Source organism: Ascidiella aspersa, chromosome 9 (assembly GCF_963924565.1).
Source record: "Ascidiella aspersa chromosome 9, kaAscAspe10.2, whole genome shotgun sequence".
Taxonomy (NCBI): Eukaryota; Metazoa; Chordata; class Ascidiacea; order Phlebobranchia; family Ascidiidae; genus Ascidiella; species Ascidiella aspersa.
This window is the reverse complement of record NC_139455.1, coordinates 17,169,705-17,186,220: the sequence shown is the minus strand read 5'-3', so window position 1 is coordinate 17,186,220 and position 16,516 is coordinate 17,169,705. Positions and strand designations below refer to the sequence as shown.

Below are 16,516 nucleotides of genomic sequence, written 5' to 3'. Positions count from 1 at the left end.
AAACCCCTGAGCTACAGGAAACGTGGTCACGAAAAAAACTCGTAAATCCCAATGGCATTTTCCAAAATCCGGAGTACCACACTACGTTAAAAGTTAATCCCCGGAATACGAAGCCAAATATAAGGCACGAGGCGAAATACTCAACAAATCTACGCAATCCATTTCTGAGTGCAAAACAACAGAGCAAATTAGAAACGCTATACAGCTAAAAAACTCTTCTTCACTATTTGCGTTGCAGATGTTCGAGCATAGTTTAAAAAAGTCAAACAGTGCAACTTGCATTGATGACTATAAAAATGGCTTATATTCAAAGGGTGAATTCGCAAGCACAATAGTCTCATGAAACTATACCAACATGAACCAAAAAAGCATTGTTTAGCAAACGGTCGCGTTTTCGAACAAGCCAAATTGACATGCCACAAACTCGGCCTTTGAAAACACTCACAACAGTTTAATGCCAAACAGGTGGGAAAACATTTAAGCCGATCTGAAATACGTTTATCCTGAAATAAAAAAATTACACTCACCGAGGAAAGGCACGCAGGGCAGTTTAATGGCGTCCATGTGACTGCGAAGTTCCCAGCGGTTGTCGTCCTCCCTCACTAGCGCCAGCAAGCGGTCGAACTGGGTCTTGTGGTGCTTGTTTACAAGCTGAAATGTGAAAAGAGTTTAAATTGCAGGCAATACCACGTAGGGTCGCTTGGTTTTAAACTGTATTCCTAAAGCCTGCAAAATTGTTTCGTCATATTTAAAAAATTGTATTAATAATGTCCAGTCAGTTTACCACTTGCAAAATTTACGAATTCGCTTGGGTTCTACAGGTTTTTGTAAACGCTCATGTTTTAGGAATCTTCACTTTGTGACCTCAATTGGTTTCATACTAAAAAAAATGAAGTTGCCAAAAATTACACCATTGAGGGAGTTATACAACATATCTCAAAATAGAAAAAAAAATAACCTTAACATCCAGAGCCAGACACATGTTTAGTAACTGATTTCTCGGAAGCCTAATAACATCATCAGGGTATTCAGTAGCGCGCTTCGCGTGAAATGCAATGAATGAACATCGAAAAACAATTACGCGACGACGGCTACCAAGCATTCGGTCGCTTCGTCTTGGAAGCAAGGTCGGAATCGTTTTGTATTGTGATCTGTTGGCTTGGCGTTAGATCACAGCAACAAGAAGGAGCCAAGGCAAATTACAATTGTCAGGCAGATACGATTTCACGGTCACCAGACGCCCAGAGTCACCAGACACCCAAGGTCACGAGATTTTTCGGTTCTGTGACGGAAGAACTTTGGCCTTGCCACGTCAGGCGCGACCGCAGCCAACAGTTCTCAAAAGCAGTGATCGATCGAAAATCATGAAATACCAAAAAAACAGCCTTTTAATTCAAATGAACGGAAGGAAACAAGTTTTGGGGCGTGAGCAGTTAAGCTTTAAAGAGAATAAGTTTAAAACAAGGGTTGAGTATGATCTTGGTAAATTAAACTTTATTTTGTGTTGCAAATACTTGTGTGCCTTCAGAAAACTAATAATCGACGAACTAAAGACTATAAAGACACAGAAGAATATAAATTGTGTATGATGCCCAGTGCCCATCAGCAAGTCTGTATTTTTCTAGAATCTATATTGCTAACTTATCTCAAAGAAGATCACTGCTAATGAGATTTTATAAGTCGAAACACATTGGTTTTAAGAATTGCTCGTTAATAGATGTTCGAAAAGAAGGTTGTGCCGGTATAAGGCGCGTCGACAATAAAAAAACTATTGACTTACAAGCACAAAAGCAAATGAATCGCAAATAAACCGAACATTGGCTACAGATAGAAGCGCCACAATCAATCTCTCTAAACATTTCTGGAACAACCGATGGACGGAAAATGCAAACGGGAACTATTTTGCCCGGCCACGCGTCTGCGGTTGTAAAAACAATGTTACTCGGGGTTAAAGTGCTGCCTAAGCGCCAGTAAGCTAATCCCAAGTCACGCTTGTGGGATTACCAAAGCGTCAAAAGCCACAACACAGAAAACCAACGCGGCTCTAAAGGTCCGGGTGCAGTTCACAGTCATTGTTGTCCGTGCCCGGCAAAGTACGACCGCTTAGCAAGGATAACAAATGAAAAGGCTCGTTCTTTCGATCACTAGCAAACAGTTATCCTTGCTAGCGCGTTTTTCGTGTAGAACGCGATTTCTAAGCAATAGGATTAAAATCCCTTGGTACATCGATTAGCTACAAACATATAAAATAAAGAGGTTTCTTTTGCTAAAGTGCGATAACAGTAGTCACCAAACTATGGCCCGCGGGACAAAGATCTTCAAAATTTTATAAAGCTTATTATATGGTTTTGTATTTATTATGTTTATACGCTTAATAAGAATCAGATTAAGGTCAAAACAAAATTTGATACCCGGCCCGCGAACTTTAGTAGTTACAGTTATCCGGCTCTTTAAAAAGTTTAATGACCCCTGTAATATAACAAGAACAACACAAGAGTTTTACTGGATCATTAAACAAGAAATTTAGCAGACAAATGGGCATTTATAAAAAATAGATTTAGTCGAATAACTTCTACAACGCAATCAACCAAACTACCTCTGTATACAATTTGTAAGTGCTGTATGTGGCATTTTAAACTATTTATATTATGGTTGACTACGTAAGAACCTTAACAATTTCAAAATTTCAAACTAGCGTGTTCTATATCAAATTAACGTCCTAAATCCACGAAAGAAACTATCTTAAATGCGCCACCTAACGGAAAGTAGTGCAACAATTGTTGACCACCAGAGGTCATCGCGCACTTCGCACCGACTAAAAGTCGTAGAAAGCCTCTTTTTTTAGGAAAATACCTTGTGTCAACATTTAATCTAAAGACTAGACTTAAAGTCAACCCCCGCGACCCCCGGTCACGTCTTATTCTCGAAGCAAAATTGCGTCACAAACCGGCAAGGTTTGACTAATGACGAGCTGTGTTAATATTGAAATAGCAGTGAAATATTTCTGTTCCCATAGGGAAGTTTTTGTCAGGCGCGAAAGAATGATTAGTCAAGCTTACTGTTCAAAGGGTGTCACTTAAGAAATGCACACAACCGACATCAAACCGGTTTAGAGTAAACCATAGCTTAATTAAAAGGGTATAACACATGATATTCTAGCGATCGTTTTGGCAAATAAAGATTAGTTAAGCGTTTCTCTATCCAGCAGGGAGTTTATTTACAATCGGTCACCAAAATGCTGCTAACACTGTATGTTACACGGAATCATTGTAAAACAAAGTGAAGGCGCAATTTATACTTCACGAGCGCTTGAGATATTTGAGTATTGGAAAAAATGCCTCTTTGGAATAAGAAACTTGACAACGTTGCACGTTAACGTATGACGTAGATGTAAGGAGATGAACAGGCACGATTGTGTTTGTCCACGGTTAGTTAAACTTCCGCCCAAGCTGAAGTGTTTGTGGTGAAGGCGTGTTAATAATATTGCGATGAAATTAACCTTGAAAATGCGGGATGGGCATCCTTTATCGGCTGTTTACCAATGACCGAGCAAACGGACTCAAATACATTGAATTTACAGTTACACTCAAAATATGGTATCACAAAAAATTACCGACATCATATTGTATAACGGAACGAGATTAGGGGTTCAGCTAAGTCGCGGATTTCAGCGATGTTTTCACTAAAGGCTTTATGTCTACAGTGTGAAAGTGTTTCGGTTCGGGTCCTTACTGTAACAGCTTTGATTCCAAGAAACAACTGTTAATGTAAACTATTTACAATATATCAAAACGAAACAAAAGTTTTTACAAATTCGTCGACCTGTTTTAACAAAAATATCTTCAAAACATTTTACTAGGGCATGATGCTCAAACCTATGGTAGTTCGAACGAGTTAAAACACTTTTGTAAAAACGGTGTGATGTCCACTTACCGCCCAAGTCTTCGACAGTCGGAATATCGACGAGCTGTTTAACGACTGGACGACTGCCATTAGACTATGGAGATTGCTCAGTTCCAGTAGTTTCTATGACGAAAACATTGATTTACAGGAACTGTGTGCAAACACTACGTTATAAAAAAACACCTAAAACTGGAGTAATAGCTGGAAACATACAGTGCTTCAGGAAACGCAGAGCACTTTTAAAGTATATTGTTTTTTCCAAACTATGCATTAGCATAAATAATTTCAAATTTTAATAACTATACATTATTTGTATTGCTTCCTTAATTTTCCTAATTGAGAAATCTTACTCAGAAACAATCTCAATTAGTAAAAAACATGTGAATTACTGCGGTCAGCGACCCAACCAAATCAAACAGAGACCTAATTTTGGGTCGCGACCCATAGGTTGAGAAGCACTGCTCCAGGCCTATATCAAGATTGCTTTGCTTTCGCGGCAGAACTAAAGTGTCAAGTCTCACCTTTGCAATTTTTATAAAATGAGTCAGGACTTCTGCCCTGGCCTTGGCGCTTCCAGCGTTGAGAATTTCTCTGATCACCCAGAAACTAGTCTGGAATTAAAAATACAATAATGTTAAAAATTATATTAAATCTGGCACCTTTAGTGCAGCCTTTCTTAACCTGGGGTAAATTTACCCCTGGGGGTAAATTTCATCGTTTCAGGGGGTAAATAATAAGCTGTAGGTTTTGGTAACATAATTTCCTAGTTTAGATTAAATGCTAATTAGAAGCTAGATAGTGGCCTATTGATAAGTTTATTAGCAATATTCTTATCTCTGTAGTTACTTCATTGTTACGTCATTTGCTGTTTAAATTGCTGTTTAAGCTTTTTCGGCAGTCACAGCATAGATTTAGGTAACGTGTCTGCGGCAAACAGTGTGTTTTAAGTTTAATTTTTATGCTGTTTAGGCCTAGAAAGTTGAGCGATAGCTGGTTTCAAGTGCTTTATTAACTAGTAGCGATAACTGTAAGATTTAGTACACCTCTTAAAATTTCAGTGCTGGTTATACATGTGATTGCCTACTTTTGTCACTGGGCTTAGCTGGCCAGGTTAGTTTATTTGATATTTTTAGCCTAGTGATTATTAAGGCGTTTAAGCGGTAAAAATAACCTAGAATTTAGTCTAAAAATAGCATGTCCCAAAAGAAGAGAAAGTACCAGGAAAATTATTTGGATTTTGGATTTACATATCTTCTTGAGGATGGTCTTCAAATTCCCCAGGGTGTTTTGTGCATGAAAATATTTTCAAACAGTACCATGAAACCAGACATTGTACAACTCGTTGCCAAAAAGCAAGGCCATCACACTAAATATAACTGATCTAATTTGTTTCTTTAGTTTTTGAATAAATGAGCACTGTTTTTTATATTGGGGGTAAATCTGATATTCATCTTTGTTAAAAGGGTAAAACATACAAAAAAGGTTAAGAACCCCTGCTTTAGTGTGAATGTAAAGATAGGACATACAATGCTTTGAGTCTTAGTAAAAGATCACGACGGCAACAAAATGCTAATTATGCTAAGTTTTATTATAAAAAAAAACATTAAATCTTAAAGAATAAAAAAACAAACATACTATACATGCACTAAAATTCAAAGTTAAAGCGCCGAATTTTATTTCAATCACTGTTTTCAAACAATTTGAAGTTGCAGAATGCAGATTTTGTTTCATGCAGCCCTTTATTTATGTTAGTTCGACATTAAAAATTGTTTATTTTATTGCTAAAACTTACATGATTAAATCTCTGAGTCAATGCACAGACATTTGGTGAGATCTTCCACTTGGCCTTTTTTGTCCAACCGCAACTGCTCAGTTCGTCAGGTTTAATCTCGCAAAAAATTGGGAAGTCGAGTAATGTCAGTTGGCGCTAAAGCAAAAATACAAGACAACATAGGATTAGAAAATCTCGCCTGCAAAAAATAAAATTTTAGGAGTAAGCACTTTTGTCTCTTTGTTTCTAACTGCAATATTATACTGCAGCAAAGAAGAGCAACTACCTTCTATTGTGATCCTTTAAAAAATGAATTTTTTTTATCATACAAGATATATATTAATCGCATTAGTACTTACAGCAAATTCTTCAGGTGATACTTTAAGGACATCAAAAACAACAGCATCAAAACTCTTCATTCTTGGAACTCGCATGCTTCCGTCATTTTCAGTACCACCAACCTGGAGCATTATAATAATATTACTTTTTAAATTAGTGATGTACATTTATTAAGAAAATGACAACCACAATGTTTAATAAGGTAAACTATAAAATCTATAAAAGGCAACAGCTGCTAAACAAACTCTAAACTCCAGCGTATGTAACTCAAATGACAAAAACTGACTTAAGGTAAAATTAGAGATAAGAAACCTGTTCTAGTATACTAGAACATGCTAGTTTTAAGGTTGGATATAATAATTTTCATTTTTTAAACTTAAAAAAAAGAGAAAAATATAAAAAAGAGTTAAGCCTGTAGTTCATTAAAATTGTGTTAAAACTATGACATGTTATTCAGTTGAACAGAGATATTTTGAAACCCATGTTTAAACCTTTCTTTTATCAGTGTCAAATCTTTTTTATGGTTGTAACATCCTGGACCAATATTGGGCATTATGAACCAACAATATATGCTACATATTCTTATAACATATTTTCAAATGTTACTGCAGGCCAACATATCTGTCAGTGTCACTGTGTATAAGATTAATTATACCAGGTAATCTTGATCACAACTATAGAGTACACACTTTACTGTGTTGGAAATCTAAGGATTAACACATACTAGCTCACACTACTACACTACACTACAGTATTAATCAGTCAGGCAGAAGGATAAATTCTCCTATGGGGACAATGCTACTGTCAATACAAGCTGCGCAATTGTGACACTGTTATCAAACATCTGTAACAGAGCACCTGATTGTACATGCCTTCACTTCAATCATTCCTGGTGAGTAATACACTTGATCAGATTTGTGGAACAAATTTATGTGTGAAAAAAAAGTATGCATATTTCTCTTATAGCTTTCTAGCTTAACTACTGAAAAAAAAATCCAAATTGGCTTTACTCTTCAAAATCCTCCACTATATACAGGATCACATAAATGTATACAATTATACATAGTTCTTGATTTGTGCCACTATATATTTTACAAAATGAAAGAGTTCTATTCAACCGTTCTCGGAAATATCTATTAATAAAACAAAAATGATTCAGGGTTTATTAGGAAATAGGAAACTAAGTTTTACAAAAACATCCTAATAAACTGGCTTTAATTTAGGGAATTGTTGGTCAGTAGTTTGAATGAACATAAGTTAAATAAATTTGACGGCCGAGAAAACACCATTTACTTACCAGTGGATCTAATATTTTGGTTAAATTTTGGTTGAAACTGTCATACTTTACCATAACTGCAGGTGAGCAACATAAAACTGTTTTAGCCCATATATATTATAGAATCTTGTCTATGTTGACATGAGCACACTGTTAAAAACCTTTTCTTACTTACATTCAAAAATTGTCAGGATAATATATAATATATAGTAACCTTTCCTGACACTGACAACTTAATATAACAATTTGGTCAATCAGATATTTGTGTATTGAAATATATCAGCTTTCAACATTGGTGACTCAACACATATTCCCACTCACTGACGTATTGGTTAGATCCACATGTTACAATTATGCAACTGCAATTTGAAACAGTTGCCTTATTGGGAAATTAATTCTGTGACATCACTTTATACAGTATTTTGAACCCTTTTGACCATTGGAAAGGTTTTATGCAAAATCTACTACAGGTGTGTATTTTTACAGATTTTTAGAGGCAAAGAGAAAAAAATTTCAGTCTGGTCTTTTAGGAAAATTTAAACTTTTTGTTTGTGTTTATTTGGTGACAGCTGTTAGGTTTCAAACAGTTTTTGGTCAAATGCATGCTGGTTTGTCAAAAGTTACCACATGGCGTGTTATTCAAGACTCTTCAAGTAAGAAGCAAGAAGCCCTATTTTCGCACTCACTTCTTCAGGAGTATCGTTGTGATAGTGTCCCTCATACTGGTGGTTGGTCATCATTTCATGAACAGGTTTCCAACTCACAGATGAGCGTTGCTTGCGAGTTAATCCCTGAGATTTGCTGCGCTTGTGTGATTTTACTTCTATTTGAAAAGTATTTGGCAATATGAGTCATGGCAAGTGTGTTTCACAATTCATTAGTAAATATGTATGATGTGTATAAGATAAACCAGACAGCAAAATACTACTTTATATAGTATATACTTATTTAAACTTTATCTCCAAAATGATGTTTACTTTGATTTTGTGTTGTTTTGTTAATATTCACAACAAAGTAAACCATTCAGAATGACCTAATATTTGCAAATATCTACATATACCATTGCAATCCATTCTACCTGTAGGAAAATCAACCCTGCTTGCTGGAGACTTTGGGGGAAGGTGGAAAATAACCTCTTCTGGGGGTGGGGGAGTGACTTTTTCCGTTTCTGATGATGAAGAGGCTTCAACGCCTTCCAACTCTCTGTCGTACAACCAAATTGAAGAATAAGAACATATCATTTGCATATTTTTATAACAGTTTATACCGTTTGTTTTGTTTAGTGGTGCTGCTATGTATACTCCAACATATAGTTAATGTATTAGGAATAACTACTTGAAATGTTATAAAATCTATTTTTCTTGTAACATATTAAAATCTATTATGGGGTTGGTGTGAGTTAACAAAGGCTGTATAAATTTAACAATTATTTTCTGATGAGCTTCTACATATTCAGGGTTGGGCTTAAGCACTCGCCCGCTCGCCAATGCGAGTGCAAATCGCTCCTGGCGAGTGCTGATTGACACTCACTCGCCAGAAATTTAATTAGTTTGTGTAGCACAACTTGTGTTAAGCACCACTACTAAGCGAAATATTACTTAGCGCCAGTTATTTCCTTAAACACCAAGACGCAAATACATTCAACACTACACAAATAATAAGGTTAATCGAAGTCACGTTCGAAGCTCGTAATAAAGACTCTTTGTCCCGTTTTAAACAAAAATCGTTACCGGCAAACAATCAAAGACGTCATCTTTTGTCGCCTACTTTTTGCCTACTACAGCTGAGAATTAACAATTAGTCTACGTAACCATGTGTTGCGATCTTTTAAGTTAATAGCGGTCAGGTCAACCAAGACAAAGCTTAAAAAATAATATTTTTTATGGGATAAAAATATTTTTTATGGGAATTATGTTAAGATACAAACCGAACCATTGCGGACAACATTGGGAAATTGAAATGACCCACTATAGGGCGTCGCAGCCTAGAACCTCTGGTGTTTGTGGTTGTTAACTTTTCGAATGAATGTTTAGATGTAAATTTGACTATTTTGTCAGTATTTGCTGTTCAACCAGTAACTATGGTGTTAGGTGAAATGTGGCGTTTTGTTTGTGGCGCGAAGCAACCTGCGGTGAAACGTCCTTCAAGCACAGAAAATAAAAATACGAAAAAACGAGAACGCGAGCGCGAGGATTTTTAAAAAAATGGCGTTATTTTTTCACTAAAGATTGCAACAAATATTTCGCTAAAAAAACATTGTTTTAAGCGTACACTGCTTCATTGGAAATAAACGACCAGACTTTTATAAAAACTAATGTTTACGTTTAGAAACCATAAGACAGGTTAACGATAACCCAAGAAATGACTGCGCTAGGACGTAAATTTGCAGACGGCGTGCCAACAAATTTGGCGAGTGTTATTTCGTCCTGGCGAGTGCTGATTGATAGCCGCTCGCCAGGCTGGCGAGTGTAAATTTTTGCTTAGGAACAACCCTGATATTATAAATTTCTTAAGGGCAATGGAAAAGTTATCTACTTGACATCAATATTTTGCAATACCTGTATGGACTGGTGCGGTTTGACAATGTTGGACTACGTCTCAGAAAAGGTGAAGACTTTTGCAGTAATGATTTTGATCTTACAATCCCTTCAGATGTGTTTAAATTATTTCCTGATAAAAAATTGGGTATTTGGTAATGGTTTAACATGGGAAGCACTTTAAAAACATATCTGGGCCAATACAATATGCAAAGTATATTGCATTGGTAATCGCATTCTAGAGTGACATGACATAAAATATATATTAATATATATATATAATAACTACATTAAAATACACATATGAATAGGCAATGAATTTTAAAAAATATTTTAAAAACTCACCAAAACTTCGGTCAAATGCAGGAGATGAATTTGAGTGGTGCGATATAGGAGGATTCTGGTAAAAAATAATTATGTTTGCATTTTGGGGACACTAACACAGATATTAAACTTTTGTAATATTAAATTTGCTCAGGCTATTGGTAACTTAATAAATCTTATAAATGCAACATTGTATATGCACAAAGCTCCTATTAATACTTGAGAAACCCTTAAATTAACAAACTACTGATGTGAAGATGTCCCTAGAATATTTTTCAATAAGAAACAATTAAGGGGGTCCATGAAGCTTATGCACACAATACAGTCGTAAATGAAAAATACTCACAGAAACGCTTGTTATGCGTCTTTGTCTCAGCACTAAACCACTGACAGGTGGCGGTGTAAAATGCCTCGGAAGTGATCGACTTTTTTCACTGCTGTTATAAGGGGTATTCGGTTTCGACAGAAAAGTGTTTGGTACACTGTTTTTTCGTGGAGCTGAATTTATGCGTGGATACTTGAAGTCAAGTTCTCGTTTAACTCCATTGTTACGTCCATGTTTAGCAAGTGATGGTGAATTAGGAAGCGAGTGATAATCCAAATTTTCGGTGCAGTTTCCTTGAATAGTATCCTTGTCTAAAGTCTCACTGCTCGGGGCATTTAGGACAATTTTTATTCCAGAAGGGTCAACACAATTGGCTTTTTCTGTTTCGTTGTTGTTTGTGTTGTAGTAATTACTGGCCTGCAAAATTCTAGGCAATGTTTTTGATGGCGAATCAACAGTAACAAAACTATTTGTCACAGATGAAATCGGAGGCGAGGTTAATGGAGATATGGCCACAGGCTGGTGCACATGTGACAGAGCGTTTAGCTTCTTTACGGCTTGTCGGAGATCGCCCAAACTTATGTTGCCCTCGCTGCATCTACGATGACCATGCGGTCGAGGCTGGTGTTTCAAATGTTGCAATCTCGATGGGCTTGAAGGAAAATCCCCTGGAAGAGCCTGTCATTTGAAAATAAATGGTGTTAATTGAAAAATATACATATAATAAAATTAAAACAAAATTAAAGTTTTAACATTTACTTGAAATTTCACATTCCATTTTTGTTCAAACACCAGTAAGTGTATATAAAACAAGAACTAAACTATCATAAATAGTTTAAAGCCTAACTCATTGTAAACAATAAACATTGATTTTCAATACAGACAATAGCAAAAGCTTGACTGGCAACCAAACAAAAGGGAACAAAATACAAGAGTATTGAAACTAAAAACAACAAACTCAAACATAAATAAAGTGATGAAATGTGTACCAAGTGCGCTTTGGCTGACGGCAGTCTGGGAACAACAGCACGGGCAGACCTTGGCAATGTGTCAGCAACTGACAATTTCTCAGAAAACCTGTCTATTGTGGCAGCACTAAGGCTTTGTGAGTCATAAAGCACACATTGATCTTCATGGGCCATGTGTGAAATTCCCAGTGAAAGACTTGCATCCTCTGCTTTGTGAGGGGCAAACGGAGGGGAGCAAGCATTGCTTCTATTGTCATCAAACCATGTAGTATGAAAAACTTCATCTTCTAGTTCTGTTTGATGTGTAGGTGTCAAAAGGCCTGTAGTTAAACCAGCATCTTCTACAGCGGAGTGCCGATACATCCTTAAAAACCGTTTAAACTCTGCAACTCAACTTAAGAATGCTTTTTCAGTGTCTAATATTTCAGAAGAGGTGCCCTTTTAAAGCAAAACCAAGTATAAAGGTAATAATTCAATAATTTATACTTTGAACTAGTCCGACTACCCTCATAATACTTTTTATAGCTAATATTTGAACTGAACTCTAAATAGTATTTTCTGTCACTATTACAGTGTAGATCAACAAAATGACTGACAAATTAATGCTTAGTGATAAAAACTGCAGTTTCCGCAATAATTGAGCTCTAACTTCCTGTCTATTATTGCTGTTTGCTGTGCAAAGATAGGCAAGAGCTTATAAAATTTCCTTAAAACCTAGTTTTCATTAAAATGTGATTTAATGCAGCCAATAGTAATTGCATAAATTTTAATTTTTTTTTCTGTCAGAAAGCTTGTTACACTGTGCCAGTTAGAAAGTTTAAAAAGTCCATCACAAATGAAACTAGTTAAACGACTGGACTGTTAACTTTCACATGATGTTTCAATATATATTTGAAACTTCTGTTTACCTAATTTTATTACTAAGTTTAGGAACAAAAAACGTATGGATAGATGAACTGCATTGACTAACTAAACACCAATTCTGAAAAACACTAGCCTAAATACATCATGTCTCCACGTTAAACAACAAGGAACTGACAGTCTGAGTCTTATCTCTACCAGTATATGCAAACATATTGTGTGAGACTACTTCCAGAAATGAGAGGAGGCCAAACAGCAGACCACATAAACTTTACCACTTTGATAACAAAAACCTTGTATCAAACCTCTAGGACAAATTAAAATCAATTGAGTGGCTACTACTTCAGATATGGTATAAATATGTAAAAAATACTTCCTACAATCTAAGCAGCAGACAAAAGTAACTATTGATAACATATTTCTATCAGGCTTTTCATTAAGTATGATTTTGACATAACCTATTTATAACTCAATTGTAATCCACACAACCCTTTTAATACTAAGGACTGCATGTAAAAGTGGACCATAAACATGAATGACTTTAAAAGCAATTCACTTTGTGGTAGAAATCCGGCAGCTTGAGTTCCAAATAATACAGGTAAGCTACTGTCTACTGCAAGTCTGAGTCTGGGAGGTTGGCCTGTGAAACAGTATCATAAAAAATTCATGAGACTGCAATGCAGTCTCTAGTTCATGTCTAACAACAAGATGTAAAAAGCAAGAAAATAAAAGAGCTAAATATGGGTTACTCCAAGAACATTTGTAAATAATAACTTGTGTATGGAGAAGTAGGTAGAGATTAAGGGTTTGAATGAGCATGCAGTTTAATAATTTTTAACATTTTATTACCTAAAACCAAAAGAATAAGCATTGTTATAATTATATGCCGTAATATGCATTGCACAATTCTCACAAATGTAATAGAACAACACAAATCAGATCAAGAAGTTGATTTAAAATATATATATTGAGAATGTTACCTGGTAAAAGACAGAAGCTAAGGAAAAAATCATGCTCAACATAGGGTGTCACTTACTTTAGATAACATAACAGTGACAGCATTGTGATGGTGTATTGTGGAGAATTCCTCATCATTGTTAGAAAATGACAGATTTATAGACATTTTTGAGGTCAGGTAGCAAGTTTGCGTATGGCAAGCAAATATAAACTAAGTAGTATTGCACATGTAAAGTGGATTATATTGCAAATTCATCTATAAGACAATATACAAAAATATTTTTTGATATTATCATATATTAATAAAACATGTTTTCAATAACATTCAGTCAATTTTAGGACATCATTGAAGCTGTTATTAAGGTGCTAATTAACCCAAAAGACATATGACTAAAACAAACCTAATACAACAACAAAAACATAATTACAATCTTGGGCACAGCTAAAAATTCATCATTCAATATTGTTTTGTGTTATTAAAATGGGTACTCAAAAATATATACCTACAGTCATGGTTTATTCTTTATATAAGTATCAAACTATTTACCACTGTAATTTAAATGTTATCCACGAGGACACTTACAAAATAGAAATAACATAACAATTAAACTGTGATACATCACGGAACTCCCAATCCTGCAGTTTAACATGATGAAGGCTTGGACAACTAGGCATAGCTCGCAAAACATAAACCAGCAAGTTTACTGTTGCTATACCAAACAGTTATTACTTAATTTTATATTTTTAACAATTTTATGCTGCGTTAAAAAGGAACTAAGTAGTGAGCACGCAAACTCAACACAATAGGTCATCGTCTACAGATGCACGCTCGCATTTTGCACGTACACGATTCTATACGCTACGTCCAAATAAACATCAGCAGTAACATTGAGAAAACAGCAACCGAATGACTCACGCAAGTGTGACATTTAAATTTAAAAAGGTTAGTCGTCAGACGGACAAACGCGAACGCAGAACCGCGTCACACGTAGAGCGCACAGAAAAATCACCGTTGGCGTAAAAAGCACAGGCCTGAACTTTCAGTTGCCGCAACTTTCGATCCGCATGAGCGCCCATGGCAACAAGGTGCAGTCTCGCTTGAGCAAACCCCAGTCACGCAAACTTGGATTTCCCTCCGGGGCAAATTACTGCAACACTGTTGCTCTGCTTTCAGCGTGCATGCAGCCATGCAAAGCCTTGCAGCGGCGTTGATGCGGCCCGGCATCGTAAACTTTACAACTTGGACCACTTTTTTTTTGCCAAGTCCCTGTGTGAAGTTTGAGCCTTGTAAGGGCTAAATTCATGGTAAGTAATTGGTTTAAAAAAAGCCCCGGTAAAATAATTAAAAGCGCGGCGTCATGTAATATGCTGCGTTTTGCCAAATTTGGCGTCGGAAAACAGATTATAGGTTGAATATACTATGTATTCTTACATGACTTTTAAACAATTTTATTTCGCAGTGCCGTTTAGTTTAAACATTTCCGTAATTTCCGTAATGTTACTTAACTAACTTATCGTACGATATAACCTAAATTCTAAGCGGTAAAAAGCACTTATGTCATTTGTCAACAGTCCTGTGTAAAGCCATCTCTTTTCAATGTTACCAACAATAGGCTACTTAGTTAAACTGGCGAATTTAGAGCCACCAGGCGAATGACCAAATTAAAGACATGAGTCGAATACAAACACGGCCTTTCAATGCGGTGTTACGTGTCACGTACAAAAGTGGTCGAAAAAGCCTGGTCATTACAGATTCGAAGACGTTTCTTAAATGTCCCTGTGCTGGAAAGCGCCTGGTAATTGCGGTGTCTAAGGCGGCTTCGTACCACTAAACGTCTCTACACACCCACATTTGGGGCATTTTAGAAAACCCAATCGCTAGCGTAAAATAATAAGGCGCTTCCCCTAGCGCACGCCGCACAGCAATAACTTTTCAAAATTTAGGCTAGTAAGTCGCAACAAGCGTGATTTGAGTCTGCATACGTAGTGCCACTTACTTCCTTTCTGCAAGCTATACACCACTAAGCTGTTTACAGCACATTGCCTGCTGTGCCTCTGTAAAGTGATGACTAACCGCTTTGTTTTGTCGAAGGGGACGGAGACGTAGCCAGCCCGACCCAAATGTTGCGCTTCAATAAGGCTGTACCGAAAAGCAAACAATTACTGATGACTGGTGCTGGTATCAATTCAAAGCATTTTTTTATACAACCGGCTATAGTTTTTATGTATTCCACAAAATTTCGCTTTCGTCTTCCTGAAGAACGTTAGATTTAAAACAACAAAATGCAAATAGGCGTGAAAAAAGTTGCCTTTCTTAAGCCGGTAATTAATAACAAAAAACTTTAACATTATGTTAATCGCGTTTAAAAACCTTCCGAAAACAACATTGTCGTATTGACCTCATTGGACAAAATATATCGTACTAGAAGTCCAAGTAACTACAGCTGAGTGAACTAAATAGTTAAAGTAGGGATCAATAAGACCGTCTCATGCGGTCGTTTCTCCAAACCATTTGAGCTTCTACCAAGGACAGGCTCTCAACGACGACACACACAACGCAGCTTTGTAGCAGGAATTTGGAAGGTCTGTTTGCAATTGACTTATGTCAGGCGTGAAGACAACAAACGCAGACCAATTACGCTCTGCGAGATGTCGCACATTAACACTTCAAGTAATTGTTTTCGCGCCTTGTACAACGAGACATTTACTTTACAGTGCATTACAAGTTTTGACAATGGTTAGCTGACGGAAATACAAGAGTTATTGCATATAGTACCCAAATTAGGTCGATCCAGCATTTTGGCATACATGTTACTTTTTAGTAATTATATATATATTTCAATATATATTGTACAAGTATTGTGTAACTTGTAAGGCTTAAACAGAGTAAGTTTTAAACCATATGTACTAAAACAGCGCTAAAACACTCCTTTTTTCGTAGTCGAAATTTTATTCAGTTTTTTCGGAAAAAATATTGGCGGTAAAACGCTTGCCACGCGTCCGTTACGTCATATGAGTTTCGAGTTACGTCACGGTCTGCCAGCGGCAAACAGTCAAGTTCGACTTCCAAGAAGATATATTTGTCGGGAACGGAAATTAAAAACTACAAGTGTGACGTTGTGTATGACTCAAAGAGATTTCAAATGCGACCTTAACGGCCTATACATTTAATCCTTGTACCTGAAATTGGCATATTATGTCCGAAGGCAGGATATTTTACCTATAAGTGCTTTATATAACACGCAGCGTGACATT

General features: G+C 36.2%; 1 protein-coding gene across 5 annotated transcripts in view; it reads right to left on the bottom strand.

Annotated features, from left to right (window-relative positions):
• LOC146133306 (ras-specific guanine nucleotide-releasing factor RalGPS2-like) overlaps positions 1 to 16,516 on the bottom strand; it is a 52,352-nt gene that overhangs the window by 26,372 nt on the left and 9,464 nt on the right. For 2 of the 5 annotated variants that reach the window (XM_083396845.1, XM_083396847.1), the window contains exons 1-11: positions 13,341 to 15,403; positions 10,497 to 11,153; positions 10,172 to 10,226; positions 9,848 to 9,959; positions 8,368 to 8,492; positions 7,976 to 8,112; positions 6,034 to 6,135; positions 5,696 to 5,830; positions 4,425 to 4,514; positions 3,934 to 4,026; positions 528 to 651 (exon numbers count right to left, since the gene is read on the bottom strand). In XM_083396845.1, the coding sequence (XP_083252971.1) occupies positions 528 to 651; positions 3,934 to 4,026; positions 4,425 to 4,514; positions 5,696 to 5,830; positions 6,034 to 6,135; positions 7,976 to 8,112; positions 8,368 to 8,492; positions 9,848 to 9,959; positions 10,172 to 10,226; positions 10,497 to 11,153; positions 13,341 to 13,427 (1,717 nt within the window). In that variant the 5' untranslated portion in view covers positions 13,428 to 15,403. Of the gene's footprint in view, positions 1 to 527; positions 652 to 3,933; positions 4,027 to 4,424; positions 4,515 to 5,695; positions 5,831 to 6,033; positions 6,136 to 7,975; positions 8,113 to 8,367; positions 8,493 to 9,847; positions 9,960 to 10,171; positions 10,227 to 10,496; positions 11,154 to 13,340; positions 15,404 to 16,516 lie in introns of those variants that run through there. The other 3 variants (XM_083396848.1, XM_083396849.1, XM_083396846.1) reach the window with 2 other exon arrangements.